Source organism: Nerophis lumbriciformis, linkage group LG18, assembly GCF_033978685.3.
Source record: "Nerophis lumbriciformis linkage group LG18, RoL_Nlum_v2.1, whole genome shotgun sequence".
Lineage (NCBI taxonomy): Eukaryota > Metazoa > Chordata > Actinopteri > Syngnathiformes > Syngnathidae > Nerophis > Nerophis lumbriciformis.
The window spans coordinates 19,591,478-19,604,930 of NC_084565.2; the positions used below are offsets into that span (position 1 = coordinate 19,591,478).

The 13,453-nt window shown below is 40.1% G+C and overlaps 2 protein-coding genes across 2 annotated transcripts in view; one reads left to right on the top strand and one right to left on the bottom strand.

The window, feature by feature from the left end:
• The window catches only part of acbd6 (acyl-CoA binding domain containing 6), a 108,136-nt gene extending 101,248 nt beyond the window's left edge, over positions 1-6,888 (bottom strand). The window contains exons 1-2 of the mRNA XM_061978564.2: positions 6,380-6,888; positions 6,200-6,264 (exon numbers count right to left, since the gene is read on the bottom strand). Of these exons, the coding sequence (XP_061834548.1) occupies positions 6,200-6,264; positions 6,380-6,658 (344 nt within the window). The 5' untranslated portion in view covers positions 6,659-6,888. The remainder of the gene's footprint in view (positions 1-6,199; positions 6,265-6,379) is intronic.
• Positions 6,889-12,578: 5,690 nt separating this feature from the next.
• xpr1a (xenotropic and polytropic retrovirus receptor 1a) overlaps positions 12,579-13,453 on the top strand; it is a 215,797-nt gene continuing 214,922 nt past the window's right edge. The window contains exon 1 of the mRNA XM_061977801.2: positions 12,579-13,135. Within this exon, the coding sequence (XP_061833785.1) occupies positions 13,067-13,135 (69 nt within the window). The 5' untranslated portion in view covers positions 12,579-13,066. The remainder of the gene's footprint in view (positions 13,136-13,453) is intronic.

Genomic DNA, 13,453 nt, shown 5'->3' on the forward strand with positions numbered 1-13,453 from the left:
CACAATTCCAAAAAAAGTGCAGTTCCCATTTAAGGTAGAGGAGCATGTGCAGACAAAATACTAAATATTAATCTGCATAATAGATAAATGATTTAATGTGATTATTTGTTGTAATTAGTCGCATGAGTTAACTAAATTTTTTGACAGACCTACTATTAATTTAATATTTATGTGTCTATTTTTCTTCACAGCATTTTACTGTTTTGTCTAGATCAGGGGTCGGGAACCTTTTTGGCTGAGAGAGCCATGAAAGCCAAATATTTTAAAAAGTATTTCCGTGAGAGCCGTATAATATTTTTTAACAATGAATAGAACTAAATGCGTGCATTTTTAAGTAAGACCAACATTTCTGGAGTATAATAAGTCTCTTATCTTACCATTAATGCGACTTCTGGTGCTGCATGGTTTTGCTGATGGCTTTGTAGTCTGGTTGATACGTGGTTGTTTTTAACACTGTGATTACCAGCGGAATTATTCATTACTTATCGTATTAAGCAGTGTCAGCTAAGATTTATCTGAGAGCCAGATGCAGTCATCAAAAGAGCCACATCTGGCTCTAGAGCCATAGGTTCCCTACCCCTGGTCTAGATGGACCAGTACGAAATTAGTCTGTTTGAAAATGGCAGGTGTACCTAAGATAACTGTTAAATCTATAAAATGTAATTAGTTTTTGACCGTTTCTGGTAAAAAATAGTGTTGACATTCGTCTTAAAGGTATTTATTGAACACAGTGTGCATTTTCAAAAGATAACTGTAGATACTTTTGTAAAGCTATTTATTGAACAAATACTTTTGGAGAGGGTGGGGTGTGGAGGGGTTCAATTGAACTCTAAAGGGAACGTCTCCACAGACTAACAGCAGAAAATATGATATAAATGTGAACGTGGAGCAAAATTTACACGGAAGCATATCCATCCATCCATCCATTTTCTACCGCTTATTCCCTTTGGGGTCGCGGGGGGCGCTGGAGCCTATCTCAGCTACAATCGGGCGGAAGGCGGGGTACACCCTGGACAAGTCGCCACCTCATCGCAGGGAAGCATATCCAATACATATTATCTAAACCTAAGGAAGTTAAAATCTTCATAGCTCCGCTCTAAGATGAAAAATTTTCACAAGATTTAAAAGATTATTCATTAACAAAGTGGACTTTTAAAACCGGTCACCGAGACTTCCTTCTACACTTGCCAGGAGTTGAAAAAGAGAAGAAGTAGGGAGGCATATCATTTCTTTACATCTGGATGGGTCCACAACTCAAGCCATGACAGAAAGAAAATGTACTTATTTGTGGAGAGATTACTAGCGTATTTTAATGGGTGTTGATGAATGCCGATCCATCCATTTTCTAGAGGAACCTGAAATGGTCTTCATTTCACAGGTGTGCTTGAAGCTCATCGAGAGAATGCCAAGAGTGTGCAAAGCAGTAATCAGAGCAAAGGGTGGCTATTTTGAAGAAATTAGAATATAAAACGTGTTTTCAGTTATTTCACCTTTTTTTTGTTAAGTACATACTGTAACTCCACGTGTTCATTCATAGTAAATAGTCATGAAAATAAAAAAAACACATTAAATGAGGAGAAGGTGTGTCCAAACTTTTGGCCTGTACTGTATATATTAGTCTAGTTTCAACACTATTTAGGTTTTCTTGATGACAAACATTGCATCATTCGTGCATAATAACAATACGCAAATCCATTTCATGTTGAAATTTCATGAAGACAACTGCTCATATGTAAGTGTTGGCCAATAAGAAAAGTAAATATATTCATAAACATACAGACATTGCTTTAAGTGGGCACTGCAAACCTGATTGTGTTGTCGACTCGGCTCCACTCAACGAAAACATCCGGTTTAGCACAGAAATTACCTTTCTCTATAGGTTGTTCAACTTTTCCCCTCTATAATGGAGTATCTAAGGAACTTTTGAATGTTTTTTTCCCCAAATTCTTCTACTGGCAAGAACAGTGTATTTATGCAGCATTTTTGCTTTGCTTTCACTTGCCTTTCTGCTACTCAATTGCATAAGTCCAAGGTAACAACAGATGTGGCCTGCAACCTATTGTATCAAATGTGTCTTGGCGACCAGTCCAGAGTATACACTGGCTCTCACCTAAGGTCAGTTGGGATAGGCTCTAGCACCCCCCGCTAACCCAAAAGGGACAGGCAGTAGAAAATGGATGGATGGATGGATGGATACGATTATTCCATTTTCAATAAGTTCAAAATGTTTATCATGGTTCTTGCACTTTGTAAACACTTTGAGTTGGAACAATTCCTTAAACTGGATCATGTTAGTTCTTTGACCTATTTGCTTAGTCCATGCCACCATTTAATTCCACATAGTGATATACGAAAGGTCTTAAGTAATGCATGTGCATACAATTGCTTCAAATGACATTTCCTCTGAGGTTACATTAACGGCAGTTTGTAGTTTGCTTTGTGCATAATTTTACCTGATTGCAAATTCACTATATCATCAAATTTCATTTTTTTTGATTTAATAAATAAAGGGTTTGAGTGTTCTCAATATCCAACATTATGTATTATTATAACTGACCTCTTTTGTACCACAGATAGTGAACGTAGTGTACTTTTGTACTTACATTCCCATTTTTCTACACAGTAACTCAGATATGGCAACACTTGCAAGCAGTAGAGACTATGAAGTGATTTTTTTGTTTAATACATCCATCTATCCATTTTCTACCGCTTGTCCTTTTTGGGGTCGTGGGGGGTGCTGGAGCATATCTCAGCTGCATTTGGGCAGTAGGCGGGGTACACCCTGGACAAGTCGCCACCTCATCACAGGGCCAAAATAGATAGACATACAACATTCACACTCACATTCACACACTAGGGCCAATTTAGTGTTGCCAATCAACCTATCCCCAGGTGGCGGTGGGAGGAAGCCGGAGTACCCGGAGGGAACCCACGCAGTCACGGAGAGAACATGCAAACTCCACACAGAAAGATCCCGAGCCCGGGATTGAACCCAGGACTACTCAGGACCTTCGAATTGTGAGGCACATGCACTAACCCCTCTTCCACCGTGCTGCCTATTTTAATACATATTCAAACATATTTTTATTTTTTCATTATTGATGTGGCGCAGTTGGGACAGTGGCCGTGCCAGCAACTTGAGGGTTCCTGGTTCAATCCCCACTTTCTACCAACCTCGTCATGTCCGTTGTGTCCTTGAGCAAGACACTTCACCCTTGCTCCTGATGGGTCGTGGTTAGGACCTTGCATGGCAGCTCCCGCCATCAGTGTGTGAATGTGTGTGCGAATGGGTGAATGTGGAAATAGTGTCAAAGCGTTTTGAGTACCTTGAAGGTAAAAAAGCGCTATACAAGTATAACCCATTTATGATTATGTATTACTTTATGTTGTATATTTTTATGAGATTTCCAGTTCATTTTATCATCATCACTTATTTAAACCCAATACTTTGATTTATTTTACACTTTCAATGCCTAATCTGTCTATTTGTATTTCCTTAACCACTTGCTTGAGAGCAGTGGTTCTTAACCTGGGTTTGATCGAACCCTAGGGGTTCGGTGAGTCCGGCTCAGGGGTTCGGCGAAGGTCAAGACACCCCCGACTCATCGTGTAAATAAAAACTTCTCCCTATCGGCGTATTACGGATACGGCAACAGCAGAAGTCAGACTGATTTGCAGGTGTGTAATTTGTTGTGAGTTTATGCACTGTGTTGGTTTTGTTCTTTGAACAAGGTGATGTTCATGCACGGTTCATTTTGTGCACCAGTAAAAAAAACATGGTAACACTTTAGTATGGGGAACATATTCACCATTAATTAGTTGCTTATTAACATGCAAATAAGTAACGTATTGGCTCTTAACTAATCATTATTAAGTACTTATTAATGCCTTATTCGGCATGGCCTTGTTATAACCCTAACCCTCTAACCCTGGCCCTAACCCTCTAACCCTAACCCTAACCAAATAACTCTAAATTAAGTCTTTGTTACTTAGAATATGTTCCCCATACTAAAGTGTTACCAAAAACATATAACTTTGTCTTGAATTTGGAAAAAAAAACATTTTATTTTTCACTAAAGCAGTGGTTCTTAACCTGGGTTCGATCGAACCCCAGGTGTTCGGTGAGGAGGAGGCCTCAGGGGTTCGGCGGAGGTCACACACCTGACTCATCGTGTAAATAAAAACTTCTCCTTATCGTCGGATACGGCAACAGCCAAAGTCACACTGATTTGCAGGTGTGTAATTCATGCACTGTGTTGGTTTTGTTCTTTGAATGAGGTGATGTTCATGCACGGTTCATTTTGTGCACCAGTAAAAAAACATATAAATTTGTCTTGAATTTGAAAAAAAAAACTAAACATTTTGTTTTTCACTAAAGAAGGCACGGTGGAACAGGGGTTAGTGCATGTGCCTCACAATACGAAGGTCCTGCCTGAGTAGTCCTGAGTTCAATCCCGGCCTCGGGATCTTTCTGTTTGCATGTTCTCCCAGTGACTGCGTGGGTTCCCTCCGGGTACTCCGGCTTCCTCCCACCTCCAAAGACATGCACTTGGGGATAGGTTGATTGGCAACACTAAATTGGCCCTAGTGTGTGAATGTGAGTGTGAATGATGTCTGTCTATCTGTGTTGGCCCTGCGATGAGGTGGCGACTTGTCCATGATGTACCCCACCTTCCGCCCGAATGCAGCTGAGATAGGCTCCAGAACCCCCGCGACCCCGAACGGGACAAGCGGTAGAAAATGGATGGACTAAAGAAGGGTTCGGTGAATGCGCATATGAAACTGGTGGGGTTCGGTACCTCCAACAAGGTTAAAGGCCTACTGAAACCCACTACTACCGACCACGCAGTCTGATAGTTTATACATCAATGATGAAATCTTAACATTGCAACACATGCCAATACGGCCGGGTTAGCTTACTAAAGTGCAATTTTAAATTTTGCGCGAAATATCCTGCTGAAAACGTCTCGGTATGATGACGTCAGCGCGTGATGTCACGGATTGTGGAGGACATTTTGGGACAGCATGGTGGCCAGCTATTAAGTCGTCTGTTTTCATCGCAAAATTTCACAGTATTCTGGACATCTGTGTTGGTGAATCTTTTGCAATTTTTTCAATGAACAATGGAGACAGCAAAGAAGAAAGCTGTAGGTGGGAAGCGGTGTATTGAGGCCGACTGCAGCAACACAAACACAGCCGGTGTTTCATTGTTTACATTCCCGGAAGATGACAGTCAAGCTTTACCATTGGCCTGTGGAGAACTGGGACAACAGAGACTCTTACCAGGAGGACTTTGAGTTGGATACGCAGACACGGTACCGTGAGTACGCATGCAGCTGCGGCTTCCAAACATTTGATCGATTGCCCGTACGTGCGTGCCGCTATGTGCATGTCACGTACGTAACTTTGGAGACTTTGGGGAAATATATGTGCTGTATGAACTTTGGGGAGGTGAACAGTAATTTGGGCTGTGGGATTGAGTGTGTTGTGCAGGTGTTTGAGTTGTATTGGCGGGTTATATGAACAGGAGGGGGGAGGTGTTTGTTATGCGGGATTAATTTGTGGCATATTAAATATAAGCCTGGTTGTGTTGTGGCTAATAGAGTGTATATATGTCTTGTGTTTATTTACTGTTTTAATCATTCCCAGCTGAATATCAGGTCCCACCCGCCTCTCACAGCATCTTCCCTATCTGAATCGCCCCTACTGCCCTCTAGTCCTTCACTCTCACTTTCCTTATCCACGAATCTTTCATCCTCGCTCAAATTAATGGGGAAATCGTCGCTTTCTCGGTCCGAATCGCTCTCGCTGCTGGTGGCCATGATTGTAAACAATGTGCAAATGTGAGAAGCTCCACAACCTGTGACGCCACGCTACTTGTCTGCTACTTCCGGCACAGGCAAGGCTATTTTTTATCAGCGACCAAAAGTTGCGAACTTTATCGTCGATGTTCTCTACTAAATCCTTTCAGAAAAAATATGGCAATATCGCGAAATGATCAAGTATGACACATAAAATGGACCTGCTATCCCCGTTTAAATAAAAAAAATCGCATTTCAGTAAGCCTTTAAGAACCACTGCACTGAAGGGTTCGGTGAATGCGCATATGAAACTGCTGGGGTTCGGTACCTCCAACAAGGTTAAGAACCACTGCTTTAGAGACTGAGGAAATAGGGACAGAAAGAGCAAAGTTACATACCATTTCCTTTGACCTTCAAAGTCAAAGAATCCTGGCTTTTGTGTATTGCATTTCCCCACTTTGACCTATCAAACAGAAATTGAAATGGTTCACATGGTCATTCAACAATGAAACATTATCATTGACATTATTTGATCCTTTCATGGTGCTAATTAATTGGGGAATGAACGCAATACTCGCCTGTTTGAACCGTGCATAAAGATACAGTAGCTGGTCTCTACTTGCTGTCTGAACCAAATCTGCAACACGGTCGGCTGCAGACTCGAACTCCTGTACCAACTCCTCGCCCTGCAGGCGGTCACCACTCTCCATGCCACAGCAGTCGAATTTATCCAAACCCAAGTCCGAGTCCGAGTCCGAGCCCGCTCCGCCGAGGGGTTCCCCAGTGTCGGGCCGAGCCGGGTCGGTACCTGAACCCGTCGCAGTGTCCGGGGAGGACGACGGCGACCTGGAAGCCATTGTTTTTCTTGTCACTGCTGGGTAGTTCGAAACGAAAAGTGGCGTATATTTACAGGAATGTGGTAAAATACGAAGACAAAGTATCGGTCCGATTTGCGTTTGTTTATTGTGTCCGTTATTATGTTGTTTAAATGGCTAATGTTATGAATTCTTGACAGTCGGATTCATTTCTGCGTTTTGTCCGTTATCCGTCCGATCAACGCATAGCCCGACCTCAAACAGCAGCTAGGAAAAAATGGTTCCGCCTAATTCCTGTACTTCCTGCTGAGTGTTGTATATGTTGACTAAAATAGTGCATAGAATATTAACTTAAAAAAATAGATGTGTGTTTTGTTGGTGTCGGCTATTAATAAAATTATTATATTGCTTGTAAGACCTATGAGGAGAAATCTGTACTTGTGCACTATGTCCAGTAGAGGCTACTATTGATTCAATGATGGTCTGTCAAACGCTGTTTTGAAAACGAGTGAAATTGGTCTGAATTTAATTCACCAAGTTTCACAAAGTACCAGTAACGAAATCAAGATATTTGACATTTTACTACAGTATTCCAAGAAAATACACAGATGGCCAACGGACTGATCCCTCAAACGTATTGCCATTTGCCACTTCAAACAATTGAAGAACATATGAAGTTCAAACAGTTTAGACTTAGACAAACTTTATTGATCCACAAGGGAAAGTGTTCCACACAGTAGCTTTGATTGATTGATTGAGACTTGTATTAGTAGATTGCACAGTACAGTACATATTCCATACAATTGACCACTAAATGGAAACACCCGAATACGTTTTTCAACTTGTTTAAGTTGGGGTCCACATTAATCAATTCATGGTAAAGCTCAGTTTGAAAGGATGGAAAGGGTAAGGATGGCGACTTCTCCAGGGTGTACCCCGCCTTCCGCCCGAATGCAGCTGAGATAGGCTCCAGCACCCCCCGCGAACCCAAAAGGGACAAGCGGTAGAAAATGGATGGATGATGGAAAGGGTAAGGATCAATCAATCAATCAATCAATCAATCAATGTTTATTTATATGGCCCTAAATCACATGTGTCTCAAAGGGCTGCACAAGCCACAACGACATCCTCGGTACAGAGCCCACATAAGGGCAAGGAAAAACTCACCCCAGTGGGACGTCGATGTGAATGACTATGAGAACACCCCCCCTCTAGGGGAGACCGAATGCAATGGATGTCAAGTGGGTCTGACATAATATTGTGAGAGTCCAGTCCATAGTGGATCCAACATAATAGTAAGAGTCCAGTCCATAGTGGGGCCAGCAGGAAACCATCCCGAGCGGAGACGGGTCAGCAGCGCAGAGATGTTCCCAACCGATGCACAGGCGAGCGGTCCACCCCGGGTCCCGACTCTGGATAGCCGCACTTCATCCATGGCGACCGGACCTGTATCTGGTGGCCATGGATGAAGCATGGAAAGGATAATGCAGGTATTAAGTAGACTAAAAATGTGCCATAGTAGCAATATAAAATATAACATATATGTAATATTTACATATCATATATACAATAGAGATAAGCGGTACAAAATAGATGGATGGATATTATATTATTTTATTATATCATTTTTTTATATAATACATACAATATATAACAAATCCCAATTACCACGTACACTATTACAGTATATGTAACAGCTGCAGGGGGAAAAAAAATATTTTTTTTATTTTTTTTTTACCTTTAACTTAAATAATTAGCTCTGTAGAGAAACATTCATCTGAGCTCCTTTTATTGTCATCAGGGATGTCCGATAATGGCTTTTTGCCAATATCCAATATTCCGATATTGTCCAACTCTTTAATTACCGATACCAATATCAACCTATACCGATATCAACCGATATACCGGTATACAGTCGTGGAATTAACACATTATTATGCCTAATTTGGACAACCAGGTATGGTGAAGATAAGGTACTTTTTAAAAAAAATTATAAAATAAAATAAGATAAATAAATTAAAAACATTTTCTTGAATAAAAAATAAAGTAAAACAATATAAAACAGTTACATAGAAACTAGTAATGAATGAAAATTAGTCAAATTGACTGTTAAAGGTTAGTACTATTAGTGGACCAGCAGCACGCACAATCATGTGTGCTTACGGACTGTATCCCTTGCAGACTGTATTGATATATATTGATATATAATGTAGGAACCAGAATATTAATAACAGAAAGAAACAACTCTTTTGTGTGAATGAGTGTAAATGGGGGAGGGAGTTTTTTGGGTTGGTGCATTAATTGTAAGTGTATCTTGTGGTTTTTATGTTGATTTAATTTAAAAAAAAAACAAACAAAAAAACCGATACCGATAATAAAAAAAAAAAATGATACAGATAATTTCCGATATTACATTTTAACGCATTTATCGTTAATTGTCATGCTTTCATTACATTTAACTTTTACTATATTTGCCTAACAAAAAAATAACTTTACAAAACTAAATACACCATTAAACTATTATATACCTACCATGACCTCAAAACCTTTTACTTTCAAGGTGGTTGTCCTTGCTATTATTAACTACAGTTTGTTGAGTTGAGTTGAGTTTGTTTATTTGGAACATGCATGCATACAACATGATACATCACAATTTCCAGTTTCTCTATTCAACATGTTCGAAAAGGAGTAGGAAGAAGCAAAGCTTATTTAATCCTACCCCTTTTCCTTTACGTAGCAGTTGCTAAAACTTTTGTTCACTTCCTGTTCTCAATTTATTCACAATATACTCCATTAAAAAAAAAATAATAATAATTAGTGAAGTAAGTTATATTTCATATGGTGAAATTAATAATATTATCTAGAAAATGAATGTATGGATGAAATAAATTCAGAATGTTTATCATGATTGTTCTTCTTTGTACTTTGTAAACACTTTAAGTTTCTTGAAGTGGATCATATTAGTACATTGTTTGATTTATTTGGTTAATCCATTCCATAATTTAATTCCACATACTGATACACTGAGGGCTTTAAGTGTTTTACGTGTGTACAAATGTACACACGTACATTTGTACACAAGTAGACATACCAAAGACTATAAAAATGGGACCCATTAGCTCCCTGCTTGGCACTCACAATCAAGGGTTGGAATTTGGGTTTAAATCACCAAAATGATTCCCGAGCGCAGCCACCACTGCTGCTCACTGCTCCCCTCACCTCCCAGGGGGTGGAGTAAGGGGATGGGTCAAATGCAGAGGGTAATTTCACCATACCTAGTGTGTGTGTGACAATCATTGGTACTTTTGATACTTTGTAAACACTTTAGGTTTGAAGAGTTTCTTGAAGTGGATCATATTAGTACATTGTTTGATTTCTTTGCTTAATCCATTCCGTAATTTAATTCCACATACTGATATACTGAAGGTCTTAAGTGTTGTACGTGCATACAAATGATTTTAAATGACAGTTTCATCATGTGTTTTTTTGGTTTGTGTTCGACTTCCAATGTATCAAAGTGTGATACTTTTAACAAACTCAAGTAAAAGTACAAATACACTTTTTAAAAAAAAAAATTAAAAAGCACAAATACAAAAAAAACAAACAGTCATTTTTTAATTTATTTTATAAACCTTTATTTACAAATCCCGTTTCCATATGAGTTGTGAAATTGTGTTAGATGTAAATATAAACGGAATACAATGATTTGCAAATCATTTTCAACCCATATTCAGTTGAATATGCTACAAAGACAACATATTTGATGTTCAAACTGATAAACTTTTTTTTTTTTTGCAAATAATCATTAACTTTAGAATTTGATGCCAGCAACACGTGACAAAGAAGTTGGGAAAGGTGGCAATAAATACTGATAAAGTTGAGGAATGCTCATCAAACACTTATTTGGAACATCCCACAGGTGTGCAGGCTAATTGAGAACAGGTGGGTGCCATGATTTGGTATAAAAACAGCTTCCCAAAAAATGCTCAGTATTTCACAAGAAAGGATGGGGTGAGGTACACCCCTTTGTCCACAACTGCGTGAGCAAATAGTCAAACAGTTTAAGAACGTTTAAAATTGGGAGGGTTGGCAAGTGTGATGCTGTCAAGCGGCATTCATATAAAACTTGCGGGCCGCATTAACATTACATTTTCATATTAAGGTGTGGGCCGCGTGTCTGAGACCCCGGTTTATGCATAGCACAAAGCAAAAAAAAACTTTGTATGCAGTGTTATTTCATTTTAAATTTCAAAAGAGTTTTGTGGCTCCCATTGTTTTCTTTATTTTGTGAAACGGGTCAAAATGGCTCTTTGAGTGGTAAAGGTTGCTGACCCCTGATCTAGACTGTTATCTATGCAAAGTTCAAAAGCCAGCATCTGTGATGGTATGGGGGTGCATTAGTGCCCAAGGCATGGGTAACTTACACATCTGTGAAGGCACCATTAATGCTGAAAGGTACATACAGGTTTTGGAACAACACATGCTGCCATCTAAGCGCCGTCTTTTTCATGGACGCACGTGCTTATTTCAGCAAGACTATGCCAAGCCACATTCAGAACGTGTTACAACAGCGTGGCTTCGTAAAAAAAGAGTGTGGGTACTTTCCTGGCCCGCCTGCAGTCCAGACCTGTCTCCCATCGAAAATGTGTGGCGCATTATGAAGCGTAAAATACGACAGCGGAGACCCCGGACTGTTGAACGACTGAAGCTCTACAAAAAACAAGAATGGGAAAGAATTCCACTTTCAAAACTTCAACAATTAGTTTCCTCAGTTCCCAATCGTTTATTGAGAGTTGTTAAAAGAAAAGGTGATGTAACACAGTGGTGAGCATGCCCTTTCCCAACTACTTTGGCACGTGTTGCAGCCAAGTTTATGAGTTTGAACATCAAATATCTTGTCTTTGTAGTGCATTCAATTGAATATGGGATTTGCAAATCATTGTATTCCGTTTATATTTACATCCAACACAATTTCCCAACTCATATGGAAACGGGGTTTGTATAATATGCAACATTTACATACAATCAAGAAATAATAATAAACAAAACAAGTACAGAAATAGTACAAAAACAGTACAAAACAGCGCCTGGGGGTTGTAAACTCAATAAAGCAACTAAAGTAGAATGCAAAATATATAAATGTAACAAAATGTAAAGCCATAGGCTCGCACAAGTTCCGTAAATAATCCAAATTTGGAACACAGCATCATAGTTTTCACAGCTTTTTGGTTGCTAGAGGTAGAACGTGTTTTAACGTAGAGTTTTAATTATTTTTTAAAGGCACAAAAAACAGGTCGTGTATTGAGAAACTTCCATCCATCCATTTTCTACCGCTTATTCCCTTTGGGGTCGCGGGGGGCGCTGGAGCCTATCTCAGCTACAATCGGGCGGAAGGCGGGGTACACCCTGGACAAGTAGCAGGGCCAACACAGATAGACAGACAACATTCACACTCACATCCACACACTAGGGCCAATTTAGTGTTGCCAATCAACTTATCCCCAGGTGCATGTCTTTGGAAGTGGGAGGAAGCCGGAGTACCCGGAGGGAACCCACGCAGTCACGGGGAGAACATGCAAACTCCACACAGAAAGATCCCGAGCCCGGGATTGAACCCAAGACTACTCAGGACCTTCATATTGTGAGGCAGATGCACTAACCCCTCTGCCACCGTGCTGCCCATTATATAAAACTTAGCCAATAGTATAATGAGGTTGCAAAGGTAAAAATGTTTCATACAGTGTAAATCCAAACAGCACATCTTTATGGATGATGTTTTCATGGCCAATTGTTGCTAGGCAAAATAGTAGGTCGCTATCATTAATGCCCCATTGGCCAATAGAAAAAAAGATAGGTTAGCCACGCCCACTAGTCTGTTTGAATGACAAGCAAGCGGCGAACCGGAAGCGAGAAAGTCACTCTAACGAAATTACTCAAAAAATATATCTTTGTATACAGCGAGACAAGTTTATTCATATAAAACACTTGAAATCAACAGCACACTAAAGTTGCTGTATTAAAAAGTGTGTAAGGTTGAAGAGGCGGAAGTAGCGGCGGGTGGTACAAACCGAGACAGCTGACAGAGCGCAATCTATGACGCACACACGTCACTGATGGCGGACCGCTCAGTCCCCAGACCCACACGCGGAGGGACAAACGGGACAAAGTCACCGAGACGCACTCTCAACAACCCCGATCACTGAATACCCTGCCAAACCAAACCGTTCTCGGCAAACAAACAAAAAACAGTAGTTAGTAGTATGTGGGACGGGACCGGATCGGGGAGCACTGAGCAGGACCGCGGAGCCGAGGAAGTCGAGTGAAGCGAGCGGGACGCGTCCGGCTGACGCACCGCATGTTGAGCCAGCACGCCGACGGGCTGAAGAAGGAACTAATTCCCCTTAAAGAAGGAACTAATTCCCCTTAAAGTGAACTCTTGTTGGCGAAACTATGAAGTTCGCCGAGCACCTTTCGTCCCACATCACCCCTGAGTGGAGGAAACAGTACCTTCAATATGAGGTAACATTTGTTTATTTAAGATTTGGATTTTTCTTTTGTAATTTTGTAAAGGTAAGCAAACAAAAATAACTCTATACCTTAATCAGTTGTGGATATAGAGAGGACAGGCAATTATGAGTGAGGTGTCATTGTTACTGAAAGATTAATTTTTTTTTAAAATGATTAAATCAACATAAAAAACACAAGATACACTTACAGTTAGTGCACCAACCCAAAAAACATCCCTCCCTCATTCTCACTCATTCACACTAATTCACACAAAAGGGTTGTTTCCTTCTGTTATTAATATTCTGGTTCCTACAATATATATCAATGCAG